Source organism: Crocuta crocuta, unplaced genomic scaffold, assembly GCF_008692635.1.
Source record: "Crocuta crocuta isolate KB4526 unplaced genomic scaffold, BGI_CrCroc_1.0 scaffold92, whole genome shotgun sequence".
NCBI classification, from domain to species: Eukaryota; Metazoa; Chordata; class Mammalia; order Carnivora; family Hyaenidae; genus Crocuta; species Crocuta crocuta.
In genome coordinates, this window is record NW_027528804.1 from 2,681,154 (window position 1) to 2,702,361 (window position 21,208).

General features: G+C 37.7%; 1 protein-coding gene across 3 annotated transcripts in view; it reads right to left on the reverse strand.

Annotated features, from left to right (window-relative positions):
- Positions 1-21,208, reverse strand: part of MANBA (mannosidase beta) — a 128,424-nt gene that overhangs the window by 72,111 nt on the left and 35,105 nt on the right. For 2 of the 3 annotated variants that reach the window (XM_077755754.1, XM_077755752.1), the window contains exons 6-7: positions 14,222-14,397; positions 12,780-12,890 (exon numbers count right to left, since the gene is read on the reverse strand). In XM_077755754.1, the coding sequence (XP_077611880.1) occupies positions 12,780-12,890; positions 14,222-14,397 (287 nt within the window). The remainder of the gene's footprint in view (positions 1-12,779; positions 12,891-14,221; positions 14,398-21,208) is intronic. The other variant, XM_077755755.1, reaches the window with a different exon arrangement.

A 21,208-nucleotide genomic window follows, 5' to 3' on the forward strand; every position in this document is an offset into this window, starting at 1 on the left:
GGCGGAGATCATTGAAAAGGGAAAAACTGCAGTAGCCAAGGACATAATCTGAGCTGTTTCTCATTTGTCCATATTTCTTTGTATCAAACAGTACTTCCAAGTTGAGATCAACTTTTCAAAATATTGTGCCCTCGCTTCATAATGAGTATTCCATCTTGTCTACAAAAGACTTTCTGTAGCTTTTTCCAACAATGAGGTGAGATTAAAAAGAATGAATAAAATTTTTCCAAAGTTTCAGAAAGCATCACACATGAAGAAACCTTTCCAAAAAAGAAAATTCCACAAGGTTGAAAGAATGATTTCCAGAAGACAGAAATAAAATTTGAGATTAATCTCTTTGATTTTCGCATGAATTCTACTGTGAATGCCGGCCAGATAGGCAGCACTCTTCTACTGCTGATCACAACAGAGGTTTATGAGACAACCATCCCGTTGTTTCAAGATATCTTCCGGGCTTTCAGCTATAGTCTTTCCAGAAATAGAAGAATGAGTTCTTTATTCCAATGCTTACCACCTTTTATCCAGCAAATCTGATTAACTTACATATTTAATTTTTATGAAACATCTGAAGTGCTATCAACGATAAATCCAAGGTGTGTGGGTTTTCTTTTTTAATATCTGCCACTACTAAAGCATACCACTGGTGTCATGTTGCACTTTGATTCTTTCTTTAGTTTTAAAACAACAAAGAATTTCAATTCCAGAGATATTAAAATTAGTAAAATATTTCATATATGAATTCAAATAAGCACTTAGCAAAGTGTTACATATTGCACATCACAGTTCACACTTTCCTCTATTTATGTTTTTTTAACAGACGTAATTTAAAAAAAATTTTTTAATGTTTATTTATTTTTGAGAGCAAGGGTAAGAGAGGGCATGAATGGGGGAGGAGCAGAGAGAGGGAGACACAGAATCTGAAGCAGGCTCCAGGCTCTGAGCTGTCAGCACAGGACCCTATGCAGTGCTCAAACCCACAAACCAGGAGATCACAACCCAAGTCGAAGTCGGATGCTCAACCAACTGAGCCACTCTGGCACCCCCAGATGTTATTTTTTTAGAGCAGTTAAGATTCACAGCAAAATTGAGGGGAAGGTACAGAAACTTCCCATATACCCCTTTTCCCCACAGTGCATGGCCTCCCCCATCACCAACATGCCCCACTACAGTGCTACATTTGTTACAACTGATGAACCTATGTTGACACATCATCATCACCCAAAAACCAGCTTCCATTATACTTCACTTGCGGTGTGTTACATTGGTTTGGACAAATGTGTAACTTGCCATGAATGTACCATTCTGGGATCACACAACAGAGTAGTTTCACTGCCCTCAAACTCCAGTACATTCTACCTATTCATTGGTCTCTCCTCTAATAGCCCCTAGAACCACTTATCTTCATACCGCCTCCATAGTTTTGTCTTTTCCAGAATGTCATATACTTGGGAGTCAGACCATATGTAGTCTTTTCAGCCTGGCTTACTTAATTAGTAGTCATCATTTAAGCTTCCTCCAGTCTTTTCAGGGCTTAAGAGCTCATTTCTTTTCAGCACTGACTAATATTCCACTGTCTGGATTCACCAGGTTTATTTATCACTTCACTTACTGAAGGACATCTTGGCTGCTTCCAATTGTTGGCAATTAGGAATAAAGCTGCTGTAAACAGTTATGTGCAGATTTTGTGTGGACGTAAGTTTTCGCTCATTTGGGTAAATACTGAGCACATCAGTTGCTGGATCGTATGGTAGGAGTATGTGTAGTTTTGTAAGAAACTACCCGACTGTGTTCCGAAGTGACTGGCTGTACCATTCTGCATTCTCACCAGCAGTGAATGAGAGTTCCTGTTGCTTCACATCCTCGCCAGCATTTAGAATTGTCAGAGTGCCAGGTTTTGGCCATTTTAATAAGTATGTGGTGCCATCTTGTTTTAATTTTCATTTCCTGATGACATGTGACGTGAATGACTTTTCATGTGCTTATTTGTCATCTGTATCTCCTCATTGGTGAGGTTTCTGTTAAGGTCTTTGGCCCATTTTTTAATTGAGTTATTTTCTTAATATTGGGTTTTAAGAGTTCTACCTGGATATATTTTTTAAGTTCACTTATTTAATTTTTGAGAGAAAGAGACAGAGCACACACATGTGCAAGCAGGAGAGAAGAAGAGAGGAGACAGACAGAGAGAGAGAGAGAGAGAGAGAATCCCAAGCAGGATTTGCACTGTCAGTGCAGAGCCCGATGCAGGGCTCAAATCCATGAACTGTGAGATCATGACCTGAGCTGAAATCAAGAGTTGGATGATTAACCGACTGAGCCACTCAGGCACCCCTTTCCTGTATTTCATTTAACAAGATATGTCTTTTACAACTATTTTCTCCCATCTGTGGCTTGCCTTCTCATTCTCCTGATATTATCTTTGGCAGAGCGGAAGTTTTTAATTTTAATAAAGTTCAGCTTATCAATTATTTCTATTCACAACTTTAAGCATAAAAATAAAACTCCCAGGAGGTCACACTAAAGTAACTCATGTTGATTTTCTTCTTTTTTATAACCACTATGCTATTGTTTTTTCTAATCTGCTTCTAAAAGCAAGAATATGTAGTAAGACACGGACTGGGGATGCAAACTATGTCCAAAACTATTTTAAACTCATATAAACTTAACTTTCAAAATGACTGTATGCAGCTGAGTCTCCATAAGCCTGGAAAAACTATCTAACTAAGAGTTCTCCAAATTTACTTCCATGTAAAATATAACATTTATTAAAGGATTAATAATAAAAATGTGCTAAATTGAGCATACATAAATGTTATTGAAACTCAAGAATAATCACACAGATGGGTAAAACTCAGACCAACAAAAGATTTTGTAGGGAGGAGTATTTAATCACAACATTGTATAGAATTGCCAGACATACTAATAATAAAATATAGGCCAATCGGTAGTCTGCACACAGTGCTCCCACTTAACTGCCTGCATTTAGTTAACAGGGCTAACTGCTCCTATTGCTCAGACTGGGTAAGCCACTGCCCATAACTATTTTGGAAATGTTTAATTAAAACTTGACGGGAAGATCCCGGACTCACTTTATGAAGCCAGCATCACTCTGATTCCCAAGCCAGACAGAGATCCAGCAAAAAAAGAGAACTACAGGCCAATATCCTTGATGAATACACATGCAAAAATCCTCAACAAGATCCTTGCAAATCGAATCCAGCAGCACATAAAAAGAATCATCCACCAAGATCAAGTGGGATTCATTCCTGGGTTACAGGGCTGGTTCAACATTCGCAAATCAATCAATGTGATACATCATATCAATAAAAGAAAAGATAAAAACCATANAATTTGACAATAAACTATTTGTCAAAATAAATAAATAAAAATAAATTTAAAAAATAAAATAAAAAATAAAATAAAATAATAAATAAATAAACATTAAAAAATAAAATAAAATTTGACAGGAAGAAAGACAAAAGGGAAATGGACTGAGATGACCAGTGTCCTTGAAAATTCCTTGTCACTCACCAGTGTCACTCAGAAACTCAGGATATGACCTTATTTGGAATTAGAGTCTTTACAGATATAATTAGTTATTAAAATAAAATTTTACTGGATTAGGATGGGCCCTAATCCAATGGCTAGCATCTATGTAAGTAAAGCAGAGACACACGTGGAGAGAAGGCCATATGATGGCAGAGGCAGAGACTAAAGTAACCAATCTACGAGTCAAGAAATGTCAAGGAATACCCACAACCACCATAAGCCGGAAGAGGCACAGAAGGAACACGGCCTGCCAACACCTTGATTTTGGGCTTCTAGCCTCCAGGATTCTGAGAAAGTAAGTTATTTTTGTTCTAAGCCATTCCATTTGTTATGGCTGCCATAGGAAACAGAGGACATACAGAAGACACACATGACAATCTCTGTGAACTCCCTGTATGATCAGAAGTACAGAGTGGTCAGAAATATAGCATGATTATTCTGATTTCCCTATTCTTTGGCTATGCTTTTAAGGTCTTTAGAGAGCCAAGAGCAGCACTTAAAAAGAAAAGGGGGAAAAAATCTCACTGGCATTGTGCTCTCCTTCTGCCCTGTAGCAAAGAACAAAGGAAATTTTGAAAAAAGAAGAGAGAGGAATAAAGTTCCATTATTTTTCTAACTGTAATAGCTAAAGGCAATCATTTACCACTTCTTGCTTGGGAACTGTGCGATGTAATTTCTACTTGTGGAATATGTATTATTATATTAATTTTTCTATTTCCCTACAATAATTTAATTGGAGAATCTTGATGCCAGGTGAAATACAAACAACTACCTCTGCTGCTTTTAGCAAGAAGATTTAGTTTTGGGGGGAATACATGGGAGAATCTTATGAAACACAGTAAAACCTTGGTTTGCAAGCATAATTCATTCTGGAAACATGGTCGTAATCCAAAACACTCGTATATCAAAGTGAATTTCAAGAACGTGATCATGTCATGTACTACGCATATTGCAAGGTATTGCTCAGTTATCAAGTTAAAATTTATTAGAAATGTTTTCTTGTCCTGGGGAACACTTGCAGAACAAGTTACTCACAATCCAAGCTTTTACTGTAAATTACACTAAAGAGCAATATCAGCTAATTGATTCCCTATTTTTCCAGAAAAGTAAACCATAGTAGTCTTTCAAAAATACTTATTATGCCTTTAACACATATTAGGTAGGACATAAATACTCTTCAAAGTCCCCACTACAAATGGAACCTGAGGTGTTTGTTCCTCAGTTGCCCATTCTAGTGTGCAAAGCCTTGACCACCATATAGCCCCCCCTGTAGGTGACCTTGGTCTCACGTGCTCTACTTTAAGCTCACTTCCTACTCTACCTCTATCCTATTACCCTGAATGAAACTTTTATAAATAACAAGATACAAATTAGCAAATGTGTCCCAGCACTCTGAGTTAAATTATATTATTCCTTTACCTTTAATGACCTTTTTCCTTTAATGAACTTCGTGACTATCTTTAGAGCCTTCTAATGAGCAGAATACAACTGAATAAAATGTTATAGTAAGGTTTTAACAGGCTAAATAAAATAGTACCCTGAGACTCCTACATGACATAGGGGCTCCTGGGTGGCTCAACTGGCTAAGCGTCCAACTTCAGCTCAGGTCATGATCTTACAGTTTGTGGGTTCTAGCCCCACACTGGGCTCTATGCTGTCAGCCTGGAGTCTGCTTGAGATTCTGTGTCTCCCTCTCTCTCTCTCCCTCCCTGCTTGTGCGCTTACTCTCTCTCTCTCTCTCTCTCAAAAATAAATAAAGATTTAAAAAAAGAGACTCCTATACGACATAGAATTATTGGTCCTAAAACATTCTAGAAATAAGATAATTTCAAAAACCATAGCAGAGAAAGATACCTAGTTTGGGACCCAAGCTTCACCTCAAAGTTTAAAGTCTTGCTCAAAGACAAGGGATTTAATTAGCATGTGTCCATGCAGGGTAGACAAAAGGTCCAGAATATCATTTCAAACCAAACCACGTACCTGTAACACCTTGTAAAACACCACCAAACGAGCCTAACATGCCACAACCAGAAATCAATAGTTTATTCAAAGTGAACGTATTCTGACTCTCAGATAAAGAGATTCACAGTTTTCAATCTCGGCTGGGCCCTCAATGCTACCCCAGAATTCTGCCATGCTGCCCTAGCCCTTTCTAGCCTTTTCTCCACAGTAGCTATCTCAAGACTTCATTTCCTTCAAATTTCTACCTTGCATCTCATTACTCTCAAGAGATATTACATCCTAGTTCCCAGGAAAGAATAGAGTTACCTGACGAGAACTTCCTAACTTTTCTTTCTCAGGTTCACTTTTTCCTCTCTAAAGTCCGCTAAAAGAAGTGTTTGCCATTCCCACCGAAAGGAACTATACTTTAAGTGGTCCTTGAAGATTACTTCCATCTTCAAGCTCCATCCTTTATTCTACATGTCATTTTATCTTTAACTCTATGACAACAAACACAGAGCCCGCTTCCCCAGTGAATCCATCCACTAGGGTGGTGACGCCATCTTCCCCTACCACTTTATCAGAGACCTTGCCCTCTCAACCATCTCTCTGGTTTTGAACTGTTTTCAGTCTTGACTTATCCACTGGCTCCTTCCCACCAAGACTGTGTTGCCATTGCTCTTCATTCTCTTAAGGTCGTTCTTTTTTATGTTGCAACATTTGATCTTACAGGAGAGTTGCAATGACAGTACAAAGAACTGAATACCCTTCACCCAGAGACCTCATTCAAGTTCTGTCCATTGCCCCAGTGCACCGTTTATAGCAAAAAAGATCAGGGGCTGCACCCAACTGTGACATCTCTATAGTCTCTTTCAATGTGGGATAGTTCCTCAGTCTGTCCTTGACACTCTTTAAGATTACAGTAGATTAAAGTATATTTGAAGGTGTTAGCTAATAGAGTTCAATTTGGGATTGCCTGACGCTTCCTCACGATTACATCCAGGCGATCTGCTTTGGCAGGACTGTTACAGAAGTGATGCTGTATTCTTCTTACTGCAGCTTGCTGGGTGGACACCATGTCACTTTGTCCTGTTGGTTGTGAAAGCCTTAATCACTAAATCAAAATGCTGTATTTTCTTCTCTGTTACAGTTACAAGTATTTTGTTGAGAGATGCTTTGAGACTATATACATATCCCATATTTCATGCCACTTTCACTCTAAGTTTTAGCATCCATTCATTATTTCTTACCATTAATAGACATTCGGGCTCTTTCCATACTTTGGCTATTGTAGGTAGTGCTGCTATAAACATTGTGGTGTATGTGCCCCTTCAAAACAGCACACCTGTATCCCTTGGATAAATACCTAGTAGTGCAATTGCTGGGTCACAGGGTAGTTGTATTTTTAATTTTTTGAGGAACCGTCATACTGTTTTCCAGATCCCATACCATTTCTAAGACTCATCTATACTCACCCGCTCTACTTCCTCACCTTCAGTCATTTTTTGACTCACCACAATCTGACTTCCATTCTGGTTGAGGCTTGTGGNTCATTTCCTTATTACCAACTCCAAAGGATATTTCTCCCTCCTTTTCCAACTTGAGTTCCTTACAGCATTTGACACTCTCTGGACATACTTTCTTCCTCTGGCTTCTGTGATTCCCCACTCAACTGGTTTTGCTTCTAATTTTTCAGTCATTTCTTCTTCAATTCCTTTATGGGCTTTTTTTCCTCCTCCCCTATTTAATTATTATGATTCCTGGGGTTTTGTCTTCACACTTCTCCCCATGCAGTCCCCGAGTAGCTCATCCCCTCCCATGGCTAAAATGAACTTATTCTGTTGACTTACACATCTCTGTCTTTAATCCACATCTAATTCCTAAGCTTCAGACCTATATTATGAAATGCCCATCAAATATTACTCCTTGGCTATCTCTCAATCACTCCATACAAAACACATCTAACACAGAAATACTTTCCACTCCATTCCATCCTTCAAACCTGCTCTTCTTTATGACTAATTGAGTTCAAGGAAGATAAATACAACCTTTTCAGTGCCCCAAATCAACAACTTAAGAACCATTCTTTATTTTTTTAAAACTGTATTTATTTTGGGAGAGACAGAGAAAGACAGAGAGATGGGGGAAGAGAGAGAGAGAGAGAGAGAGAGAGAATCCAAAGCAGGTTCCATGCTATCAGTACAGAGCCCAAACTGTGAGATCATGACCTAAGTGAATATCAAGAGTCAGGAACTTAACCAACTGAGCACCTAGAACCATTCTTCTAAAAAAAAATTTAATGTTTTTATTTATTTTTGAGAGCAAGAGAGACAGAGTGTGAGTGGGGGAGGGGCAAAGAGAGAGAGAGAGGGAGACACAGAATCTGAAGCAGGCTCCAGGCTCTGAGCTGTCAGAACAGAGCCCCATGCAGGGCTCGAGTTCACAGACTGTGAGACCATGACCTGAGCCTAAGTCAGATGCTTAACCGACTAAGCCACCCAGGCTCCCCCAAGAACCATTCTTAATTCATTCTTCTTTCCCATCCCCACATCAACAAGTCTGATGGTATTAACTCCTAAATCTCTCTCAAACCTATTTCCTCAGCAATTCTGCAGACTAAGCAATCATCATCTTGTGCCTGGGTCACCACCACAGCCTTCTAACTGGCTCCTCATTCTTGTCATTCTTCCAATCTGATCTGCATAATCTTTGTACAACAAATATCATGGCTCTTTCCTTAAAACCCTTCAGAGATTTCGCACTGCCCTGGAGGCAGCCCAATTCCTTCACATGGCTTACTAAACCCTGTATGATCTTGCCCTAGCCTACCTTTAAGATACCATGCCCTGAAGGCAGCCCAGTTCCTTCACATGGCTTACTAGGCCCTGTTTGGTCTTGCCCTAGCCTACCTTTAAGATACCATCTCTTTAAACTCAAATGTAGCCACACTGAAATGACTTTGACCTCCAAAAACACACAATATTCATTTGGGTCCCTGGGCCCTGACATATTCTTGTCCCTCTGCCTCTTTGCCACATTGCTTGGTCAAATTCTATTCATCCCTTAGACCATAGATATTACTTTCTCTGGGAATCTTCCCAGAATGATCCTGCTCTGTGCTTCTACAGTACTCTGTATTTCTCTAGAGTCCTTATGACACTTTATTATAATTGCTTGCTTAATTATTTAATTTCCCAACCAAATTATTAGCTTTATTAAGGTTTCAGAGAAATGTCTTATTCATTGTTCTATTACCAGAGCCTAGCAAAGTGGCTGAAACACAGTAGATGCTCCCGAAGTTGTTAGTGAATGAATGGGTCTTAAAAATTACAAACTCTATTGCAGCCACAACCAAAGGGGACACTTCACAGATGCACATTAACACAAGGTATGCGGGAACACATCTTCCTTCACTCCTGTTGCTGGTCACTTCAAAAGGTGGCATCATTAAAATGTAATAAACAATAATGCAACCATACCAGACTGAATGAAAAGAATTATTTCCCACAAAACACAGAATTCCTTTTCCTTCTCTGAGGCAATTTCAAATGTTTCATTATTTTTTACACTCCCATGAAAATAACACACAGCATTTGAGAGAGCAGACATCTTTTACCAAGAGGGTTAGAATAAGAGTCAATATTTTGGCCCTTTAGACAGCTCCAGGACATTCTTCCTGTATACACACAATGAATACACACACACACACACACACACACACACACACACACATCACAATGTCTCAGAAACATAGAGCAGGATTAAATAAAGGAAAAATAGATAATGAGTCTCTAAAGGGAATATTTTCAAATTCAGCATGGTGTCTGGCCCAAAGGAGAGGTAACACCAAAAGTGAGAGATGACACCAGAGCTTAGCCCCAGCCAACTGCAAACAGCAAAGGGTTAATGTTGGCGGGAGGAGGAAACCTATGAAGGGGATTAAGATTGTTCCTACTAACTATACACTATTATAAGCCAGATCCAAGGTACTTCATCTTCACTGTCCCATTTTACATATGAGGAAATGGCATTTAAAGGACTAAATAAGTAGCCTACAGCTAATAAATACCAAAGTGTAGTTCTTTCCAGTCCTTAGTGCTGTGCCCCAAACCAGGCAGGACCTAGTCATTTCTTTAAAGTCAAATTTTCTTCTCAATATCCTCTAGCTGAGGTTACCATAAGGCTTATTCACAGATTTAGAAACAAAACAGATAGTTAGGCCTTCAGGGAGAGACATTTTTATTGTGTTTTTTTAATAATGGTCCCTGACAGATGGGGGTGGGCAAGATTTCTCTAGAGGTACTTTGATTGCAATTTGATTGTAAAGGGCTATTTTTCCCCACTGTCCTCTCTAGATAGCTCCAGTCTCAATCTTGACTCAATTTTGGAATTTTTAAAGTGATATGACATATCATATATATGTCTTTCCATATACACTCATATATATATGGCATAATATACATGTATATATAATGTATGTACAATGACCTATATAAGATGTTTTGTTGTTTGTTTTTTTATTTTAGAGAGAGAGAGAGAGGAGGGAGACAGTGTGAGTGGAGGAGGGGCAGAGAGGAAAGAGAGAATCTTAAGCAGGCTCTGCAGCGAGGATCCTAATGTGAGACTGTATCTCACAACCATGAGATCATGACCTGAGCTGAAACCAAGAGTCAGATGGTTAACCGACCAAGCCACCCAAGAGCCACTAAGATGTTTTAATTCTAAAAGCAGAACTCAAGTACACTGCTTTGGAAAAGGGATGCTGAGGCTCACTTATCATTTTGCCTTTCAGAATCAGAGAGGTTTGAGGATATGAAGCACACTGCAAAAGGGGAAATGAATGAAACTGTATGCTCAATGGTCAGAATTTTAGTCCCCTTCTGCCACTAGACTCCCTGAATGGTAACAACCAATCTTATATTCCCCAGGCAAGAGAGTGGAGAATGTCCTCACTGGCAAAGCTACACACACACACACACACACACACAATCTATAGCTACTGACATGGGCATCACTACATGACAAAGCTGGGTTTCCACCTGTGTAATGAATATTGAACCTCATACAGGATTTCTCATCTGCATTTTTGTGACTTAATCTTCAGAATGAATGAACGCCAAGACAGAGACCAAAACAAATAACAAAAATAAAGAAATATGGAAAACAAAACAATGCAGAGAAAACTTCAAAAATACTTATAGTAATAATTAATATTCTAAGAGAAATGAAAAGATATTACAATTACAAAATAAAAATAGGATGCAATTTAAAACTGAAAAATCTTTTTAGAAATTTTTAAAGTGATAACAAAAATAAAGTATCTAATTTTAAAAACTAAAGATAAAATCAAGTAAATCCCTAGATGACCAAATAAAAAGACAAGATGGAATGTAGAAGGGCAAATCTAAGATTATGGCTCAGTCCAAGAGGTCCAATATCTGATTAACAGTTGTACCAAAAATAAATAAATAAATAAATAAAGATAATGAATGAAGAATTATAAAAGACATAATAAAAGAAAATTTCTAGGTTGAGTTTCTAGATTGGAAATGCCCACAAGGATAATTAGCACAACAACAACAATAACAAAATCCACTCATTTTCAAATTTTAGATTATCAGAGACAAAGAAACCCTAAAAGCTTCCAGAAGCAAAAAAAAATAATCCCATACAAGAAAATAAAAATTAGAATGCAATTACATTTTAAAACAAAAATACTAGAAGTTAAACGATAATGAAGAAATGTCTTCAAGATTCTGAAGGAAAATGATTTCCAACCTAGACTTCCATACACAGCCAAATTATCAAGTAACTGTGAAGGCAGACTTTATGTATTTGCATGTTTACAAGTTCTCAAAAATGTTATCTCCTACACACCCATTCTCAGGAATCTATTGGAGAAAATGTATCAGCAAAAGTAGAAGGTCAAATTAAAAAAGAAGAAAAACATGGGTCCAAAGAAACAGAGTTCCATATTTAATCTAGACAAAAGATGAAGGGAATACTTAGAATTCCTAGAAGACGGATGAAGAAAATTCCAAGATTAATAATAAAAGGAAGTTCTAGGTTAATATCTAAGTAGAAGTTCTAGACAGTAACCAAGCAAGATCAGGGAGATGAATAAAATGGCTTTAGGAGATAGAGTTTTGAGAGATAGCCAAAATTAAAAGAATAATAATAGTAACAACAAACAATGGCTAGAACATCTAGTGAGTGTGACTAAATTTAAAAGACATTTCAAATATGTCAGAGTTTGTACAGGATTTAGAGGAAGATAAAGGAAAAACAAAGCAACTGGTAACATGAAGCAATTGTTAACCCTAAAGAATTATAGAAAGTTGCACAAGAAAGGAAATATGATTTCAGCATACCATGTGAGTCAGCTTTGAGTAGTAGTTTCATAATATAGCAATGTAAACAGTGAATACTGAGTTAACAAAAATGGCCATTGGACAATACTGGGAGGGCAGAAGGAGGCAAAAATGCGTATGTTGGGGGCCAAACAGGGACCATCAGAGAGAATCAGGTAGGAGAGAAATATCCTCTTGCCCTAGGTTTGAAGTCAGCAGACAATGCATCACACTGAAAAATTAGAAAACACCAGTAGAAGCATGTTATTTGGGAAAATGAAGATAAACAGAAGAAGTAAGTAAAAGTTAAAAATGATTGATTCTGAGGAAGAGAAAATACGGATAGAAATAGGAAAGGATTGGGCAAGGGATTCTATTACTTTCTGGTAATATCTGAGCTTTAAAATTATAAATATGCAAGGCACCTGGGTGGCCCAGTCAGTTAAGTGTCCAATTTCGGCTGAGGTCATGACCTTGCAGTTCCTGAGTTTGAGCCCCACGTCAGGCTCTGTGCCGAGAGCTCAGAGCCCGGAGCTGCTTCAGATTCTGTGTCTCCCTCTCTCTCTACCCCTCCCTCTTCGTGCTCTGTCTCTTTCCATCTCTCAAAAAATAAACATTAAAAAAGTTTTAAAAAATTAAAATAATACATAGGTATTACTTTGATATAACGTACAATTTAAAAATACAGTCGAATATTTACATTATACATTATATATTATATAATATTTATATTAAAATAATATTTAAAGTCTAATTCATTTATAAATATATAAATATACACACAGAAGTTCTGGAATGCATATAATTGTTACTAGTGACTGTCTCTGAGTGATGAGGTTATAGGAGTTTTGCTGGTTTCTTCTTTTCCTACAAAGATTTGTATTGTTATTTTAACAAGAAATACAATTTTTCTTTACAAAACATTTTAATGTATTTGCTTACCTTAGCTGATTTTTCAAAACTTAAGCCTCCATCGAATTTAAAAAGAATTGTCATATTGTATCCAGTCTGGTTTCCATGTCCATGAGGCCACCAAGTTTCTACAGTAGCATTCTTTCAAGAAACAATTTAAGTCATTCCAAGTAAACTGTGGCATATTTTCAGCAACATAATATAGTCATTCAGAGCATTATATCAATGTCTTATAGAGTCAAGCACAGAAACTCTAAGTTCTCTATTTTGCCAAATTATACCAATCCATAGAAAATACTTAAAAATCAACATGCTAGGAGCGCCTGGGTGGCTCAGTCGGTTGTCTGACTTTGGCTCAGGTCCAGAGCTCATAGTTCATGAGTTCAAATCCCCTATCAGGCTCTGTGCTGACAGCTCAGAGCCTGGAGATTGCTTCAGATTCTATGTCCCCCCTCTCTCTCTGCCCTTCCCCACTCACTCTCTCTCTCTCAAAAATAAATAAACATTAAACAAAATTTTTTTTAATCAACATGCTAGGTATTTAGCATGGATTAACATACCAAAAGGGAAAAGAAAGAACAGAATAACATGGGTTTTCAAAAAAGCAATTCTTTCCATTTCTAATACTGAAACTCACTTTTATTCTGTATTCTTAACATTTAGAACTGGACTTTGAGGTTGACTCTCCTGTGAAGCCCAGAACTAGAAACTGTTTTGAGTTCTTACTGCATCCCAACAGTCACTGAATGTTGATTTACTCCATCCCGTTCAGTTCACAATGATCAATTCGGGTAATAATAAAAGGAAAAAGAGGGGTGCCTGGGTGGCTTAGTCGGTTAAGCGTCCGACTATCGCTTAGGTCATGATCTCGCAGTTCGTGGGTTCGAGCCCCACGTCAGGCTCTGTCCTGACTGCCAGCTCAGAGCCTGGAGCCTGTTTCAGTCTGTGACTCCCTCTCTCTCTGACCCTCCCCTGCTCATGCTGTCTCTCTCTCTCTCTCTCCTAGAAATAAATAAAAAACATTTAAAAAACAATAAAGAAAAGGAAAAATCCAGCCCACTTTTACCAGTGAAAGATCATGAATTTAGAATTAGAATTCTGCTTGTAAAATAAGCACCAATATACAAAATAATTTACAAGTACCAGTCATTATAAATGACTGTGTTTGAATATAATGCTTAGAATATATTTTGGATTTAGGATACCATAAACCAGTGCAGAAAAACGAAAACACAACACACCTGACTTCTTGAGAGAAAAGGATGTCAAATCACATATTCTCCATTTTTTTAATCCCAAAATTTGGAAAAATCATTCCTTAGCTCATAACATACACAAAAATATATGACATGTAAAAAGTGAAGGAAAAACTGGAAAAGAACATTTTTCTTTCATGCTAGTCTATTCTTTCTAGTCATTTTTTAACAGTATCACTTTTCATCTAGTTATTCTGAGAAAGCATCATCATTCACCTTATTAATTTTCACAAATAGCTCAACAATCCTTTCCCCAGGTTGAAGTTCAATGCTGTATGTCTGCTGTGTTTGCAATTTAGGGATGGCTACAATCACTTGACCAGAAATTGGCTTTGGGCTGACAACATCAAAAGAAGACTCTATTTCAAGATTCCACCCCTGGGTACGGTTATCTAAGACATAGAGAGAAAAAAAAAGAAACGCATATTATATATGTGTATAATATGCTAATAAGCATTATCGCTGCACTCCTCAGGATTCATTGAAGAAAATACTAAAGCAGCTTCTAAACTAGTAAGCACTCCATAGGTGCTATCACGATAAAAAGTTCAGTGCAAATTCTCATTTAATCTTTAGAGTTTACTCAGTTTTGTTTTTTGTGTTTTTTTATCATTCATTTTGAAGAATAACCAAAATTATAGATTTTATAGATACTTCTATTCTAAAAGTGTTATAATCATAAGTTATAAAAACATTATAAATATGATATCACAAATGAAAATATAGATTTTCACAGCCATACATACCAGAATTATATACCTTTTTATAAAGTAAAGTAAAAATACAGAGTTTTGTAAGGCATATAATAAGGTATAAACTTAGATATAGTAGAATTAACCAAAGGTGAAAAAACAGAGATACACAGTTGAGCCTTGAACAACATTGGTTTGAACTCCATGGGTCCACTTATATGAGGATTGTTTTCAATAAATATATTGAAAAATGATTTGGAGATCTGTGACAATTTGAAAAAACTCATAATGGAATCACATCGCCTGAAAATACAAAACAAGTTAGGTAACATTGTAAGAGTACAGTATATAATCCATATACAAAATATGTTTTAAGGCACGGAGGAGGGCATTTGTTGGGATGAGCACTGGGTGTTATATGTAAACCAACTGACAATAAACTAAGAAAAACAATATCAACTATGTTATTGGTAAGACTTCTGGTCAACAGCAGGCTATTGATAGTAAAGTTTCAAGGGAGTCACTAGGGCACCTGGCTGGCTCAGTCAGTAGAGCATGTGACTCTTGATCTCCGGGTTGTGAGTTCAAGCCCCACATTGGGCAAAGAGATTACTTTAAAAAAAAAAAAGTTACATGTGAATTTTCAACTGTGCAAGGGGTCAGCACCCTAGTCTCCATGTTGTTCAATGATCAAATGTTATTTTAAATGTAGATTATTTAACCAAGAAATATTTTTATGTGCCATGCACTATGCGAAGTGATGGCCGGGATAAATACGGCCCCTGACCTCATGAGTTAAGAGTCTTATGGGATACAGACAAGTACAACAGTGAGATAATACCAGGATGGGAGAAATATGAGGTTGTTCTGAACAAACATTCACAGGAAGGAAGGTCACCTAACTTATAGAGGGTGAGGGAAGGTCTTTATGAAAAAGCAGTATTTAGCCGAGCCCAAAAGGGTGACAACTATTCTGCACTATGAGAGCCATGAGTGAGGAGAGCAATGCCATTGACAAAAACTTGAGCAATAATGAAACTGGTAAGGGAGATCAGTGTGACTGAGGAAGTAAGCACGGTCCAGCTCATGCTGGGTCACGTGCAGGGTTTGGGAACTTCGCCCTAGATCAATAAGGACCCACTGGAGAGTTTTCATCAAAAAGGATAACGCTATCATATCTGCATTTTAAAAAATTACAATGATACAGCAAGATAAAAACAGAAGAAGCAGAGAGACATGAAATTTCTATTGGTGCAAAAAGGATAGAAAGTGCCACTTGGAAAATCTTGGAATGGAGGGGAAGAAAAGGGAGCAAGGCTGAAAAGGAAGCTCCTGAAGAGAAAAGAAATATGAAACAGTTGCCCAGGGAATAAGACTTGGGGAGTGAAGTCTGAGAATGGGGTAGAATGTTTCAGGAGGGTGTTGAAGTAGCATGTTATATTATTTTGAAGTAGCATATAATATAACCCCTTCCTCCGTCGTCCATTACATTCACATTGTTTAATGTCTCCAGAATTGAATCTGTGGATTTTAAAATAAGACTGTATGCCAAAGCAGGCTTTGGGTGAGAGCAAAGTGGAAAAGCAGACCCATATTTTTTAGGTTACACAGGAGAAACCAGGGATGAAGTACCCAAAAGGGCTGGATAGACAGGCTGTCAGAGACACCAACAAAAGTTCTCATTCCTTACTGCCACAGGAAGGGAGGACATGACTGGTGCAGATGCACTTAGCTTTCTACAATCTATGGCAAGAAATTGAAGAAGTTCCTACTTGGTGGTTTCCATTTTCCTCTATGAAAAGGGGCCAGGAAAGGGTCATCAGCTGAGAAATATCTTAGAGACCCTTCTCCTACAAATAAGGAGGGGATTGATAATCATGGCTATGCTGAAAATGAAGGAAAAGCATGTAGGCTGATCAATGACCAAAGACTTTATAACTGACATTCTTTACAAATGTAGAACCACACCAGACCTATTGTAAAGATGGTCATACCACATCTCATCATCTGCATCTCACCTCAGCCAAAAGTATAGACAGATTGGATTGCACAGAAGTAAAACTAATCATGGACTTAAGAACTATTTTTACTTATTAAATGACTCATTCTTAGGAACACTGCTCAATGAGCCCTGAATTAATTTGTTCTGATCCAGCCAATTCTGTAGTTTACCCACCCACAGCCTCCAAGTTTTTCTAAGATATGGTAAAATATATCAAGACAACCACGCTTGTTTGTTAAAGATACTTTTCTCCTACCAAGGATGTACTAAGTCTTTCAATTTTTCCTTTACAGCATCCTTACTGTTTTAAACAGAAACACACATTACAATCTGATCCAAAGGTATTGATTTTCTAAAATATCCCTAAATCTTTGACAACTACATGACTTCCCCATCATATTCTGTCTGGCTTCCTTTGCTATCTCTTATTTCAAGAAATAATAATAGATAACATTTACCCAGAACTTCCTACAAACTAGGCACTGTTTTATGCTATCAACATGTATTAACTTATTTAAGCACCACAACACTTATAAGTATTATAAGGTAAATTCTATTATTATCATTTGATAAATGAGAAAACTGAAGCACAGAGAAGTAACTTGCCCAAGGTCATAAAGCTAGTAAGCTGCAGAGCTTGGTTACAAGCCAAGACAGTCTGAAACTGTCTATGTAGAAAGTCCATATAAAAACTATATAGTTAACCTCTAAGTTATGCCAATAATACCCAAATAATTTCCCCCCAAACCCAGTCTTATTGGTGTTCAGGATTTTTACAGTAAGGAGGGGGTTTAATTATATAAGGGAGCATTTGTTTTAATGATATCAAGTGATGACAGAAAGTAAATATATCTTTTGGCTTAGTCTTTAACCATAACAGCACAGATTCATAAAACTTTTGAACTAGAAGTATGTTGACAGATCACCTAGTCTACTTTCTGATAAGTGTTTAATTTCCTCTAGACTACAGGATGGCAAATAACTGGTCTTTGGGCCAAATATAACCTACCTCCTGTTTTTATAAATGAAACTTTATTGGAACACCGCTGCTATGGACTGAATTGTGTCCCCCACCTCCCTGAAATTCATATGTGGAAGCCCTAACCCGCCAATATGATTGTTTCTGGAGGTAAGGTCTTTAGGAGTTAATTAAGTTAAATGAGGTCATAAGGGTGAGGGCCTAATCTGATAGGTCTATGGCCTATAAGAGAAAAAGATCTACCTCCTTCTTGCCTTCTCTCCTTCCCTCTATTTCTCTCTCTCCTTCCTCCCTTCCTTCCTTCCTTCCTTCCTTCCTCCCTTCCTTCCTTCGTACCTTCCTTTCTTACTTTCCAGCACGCCAATCATGTGAGGACACAATGAGCCAGGAAGAGAGCTATCGCTACAAACCCATCAGCCAACACCTTGATATTAGCCTTACCAGCTTTTAGAACTGTAAGAAATCAATGTCTGAAATGTAGGAAATCAAGCCACCTAGTCTATGGTATTTTGTTAAGGCAGGCCAAGCAGGCTACAACAGCAATGCTCATTTATGTCTTCTGTTGCCTTTGCAGTACAATGGCTGGGTTGAGTAGTTACAACAAAGACCATTTGGCCTCCCAAAAGCCTAAAATGTTTACTATCTGAATCTTTACAGAAAAAGTTTACTGATCCTTACCTTAAAATATTTCCCCCCAAAAATGATTCTCATCTAATATCTGTAATGAAAAAAAAAAAACCCTGCCTCACAAAATAGCGTTCCCTTTTGCTAGCCTTGACTATTGTAAAGTCATTCTTCACATTGATTTGAAATCCCCTTCTCTTTCATTTCCACCTGAAGGTTTTAGTTCTGCCCTCTAGGTACCTCTTACCAACTAATAACCACCAAGTTTGGGCTGACTTCTTCAATGTTTCCTATTATTTCCTGTTCAGTGGAAAATGAGCTGCTTGTAAGGGCCTCTCACAGGAAGACAAATAGTGTAATTCCCAAAGGTTACTGGCAGTTTCTATTGTTTCTAACACAGAACGTTCTAAAGTAAATCATCAATTCTCCAGGCTTCATCCAGTTAACTTCCTTGGGTGCTACTAACTGAAAAAACTAAGGCTGCAGAATTAAAAACCCAATATGAAGACTTAAAAAGCCTATCGTGTTGTCAGCAGATACACTGTACCAACATATTTCACCCTCTCCTCTTCTTCCAAATGGAATACAACCTTTCCTTCCAGATGCCATGGAGAATTTAAGTAATTTAGTTTCACAAAGAACATGTACTGTCATGTACTTGAATCATCAATAATTTTCCTGGTATTACCTGGTCACTTCTCTTTACTTGCTACTTAAAACACACACACACACACACACACACACACACACACACATACTGTTTTTTAATGTTTTTTTGATTTTGAGGGAGAGAGATAGGGCACAAGCAGGGGAGGGGCAGAGAGAGAGAGGGAGACATAGAATGCGAAGCAGGCTCCAGGCTCTGAGGTAGTGGTCAGCACAGAACCTGACATGGGGCTCGAACCCACGAACTGTGAGATCATGACCTGAGCCAAAGTCGGACACTTAACCAACTGAGCCACCTAAGCACCCCTACTTGCTACTTTTTAAATATATATTCCTGTTTCTAGTGAAGGGGAGCTCCCTCTTATAAAGACCCATTTTGGGGGGCACTTGTGTGCTCAGTCCGTTAAGCATCCTACTTCAGCTCAGGTCATGATCTCATGGTTCATGGATTCAGGCCTCATTTTGGACTCTGCGCTGACAGCTCAAAGTCTGGAGCCTGCTTCAGATTCTGTGTCTCCCTCTGTCTCTTCTCCTCTCCCAACTCGTGTCTGTCTGTCTCTCTCTCTCTCAAAAATAAACATTAAGAAGTTAATTAATTAATTAAGACAGCTTCCTTTCATACCTTTCCTAGCATTGATAAATCACCCTTTCCTAAAGAATATCTATCATTCTCACCCTGAATAGCCAAAGCAATGTTGAGAAAGAGCAAAGCTGGAAGTAAGATATACTAGAAAGCTGTAGTAATCAAAACAGTATGATACTGGCACAAAAATACATACATAGATCAATAGAAAAAAATAAACCTCCATAAATAAATCTGTAACTATATGGTCAACAATTTATGACAAAGGAGGCAAGAATATTCAATGGGAAAAAGACAGTCTTGTCAATGAATAGTGCTAGGAAAACTGGACAGCTATATGCAAAAGAATGAAACTGGACCACTTTCTTATACTTTACACAAAAATAAACTCATAATGGACTAAAGACCAAAATGTGAGACATGAAACTACAAAACTCCTAGAAGAAAACATAGGCAATAATTTCTCTGACATCAGTCATAGTAACATTTTTTCTTAGATAGGTCTCCTAAGGCAAGGAAAACAAAAGCAAAAATAAACAAGCAGCACTACATCATACTAAAATGCTTTTGCACAAAATGACGTATCTGATAAAGGTTTAATACCCCAAATCTATAAAGAACTTATCAAACTCAACCCCCCAAAAAACAATAAGCCAGTTAAGAAATGGGCAGAAGACACAAATAGACATATTTCCAAAGAAGATATACAGATGACTAACAGACACATGAAAAATACTCAAATCACTCATCATCAAGGTAATTCAAGTCAAAACCACAATTAGATATTACCTCACACCCATCAGAATGGCTAAAATGAACACAGTTAACGAGATGCTGGCAAGAACGCAGAGAAAGGGAAATTCTCTTGCACTATTGATAGGAAGGAAACCTGGTGCAGTCACTCTGGAAAACAGTATGGAAGTTCCTCAAAAAGTTACAAATAGAACTACCTTACAATCCAGCAATTTCACTACTAGGTGTTTAACCAAAGAATACAAAAATACTGATTTGAAGGGGCACATGTGTTTATAGCATCATTATCAACAGTAGCCAAACAATGGAAAGAATCCAAATGTCCACCAACTGATGAATGGATGGAGAAGATGTGGCTTTGATATATACATATATGTACAGTGGAATATTACTTATCCAACAAAAAGAATGAAAATTTGCCATTTGAAACAATGTGGATGGAGCTAGCGTGTATTATGCTAAGCAAAATAAGTTTGTCAGAGAAAGACAAATACCATGTGATTTCACTCATATGTGGAACTTAAGAAACAAAACCGATGAACATAGGGGAAAGGAAAAAAATAAGAGGGAGACAAATCATAAGAGACTCTTCCTTTTTTTTAGTGTTTATTTATTTATTTTGGGTAGGAGAGCAGAAAGGGAGAGAGAAAATCCCAAGCAGGCTCCACACTCAGTGCAGAGCCTGACATGGGCCTCAATGCAGGGCTCAATCTGTGAGATCATAATCTGAGCTAATACCAGAGTTGGACACTTAACTGACTGAGCCACCCAGACACCCCACAAGACTCTTAACTACAGAGATTAAACTGAGGGTTGCTGGAGGGAAGGTGGGGGAGGATGGGTTAAATGGGTGATGGATATTAAGGAGGGCACTTGTGATGAGCACTGGATGTTATATGTAAGT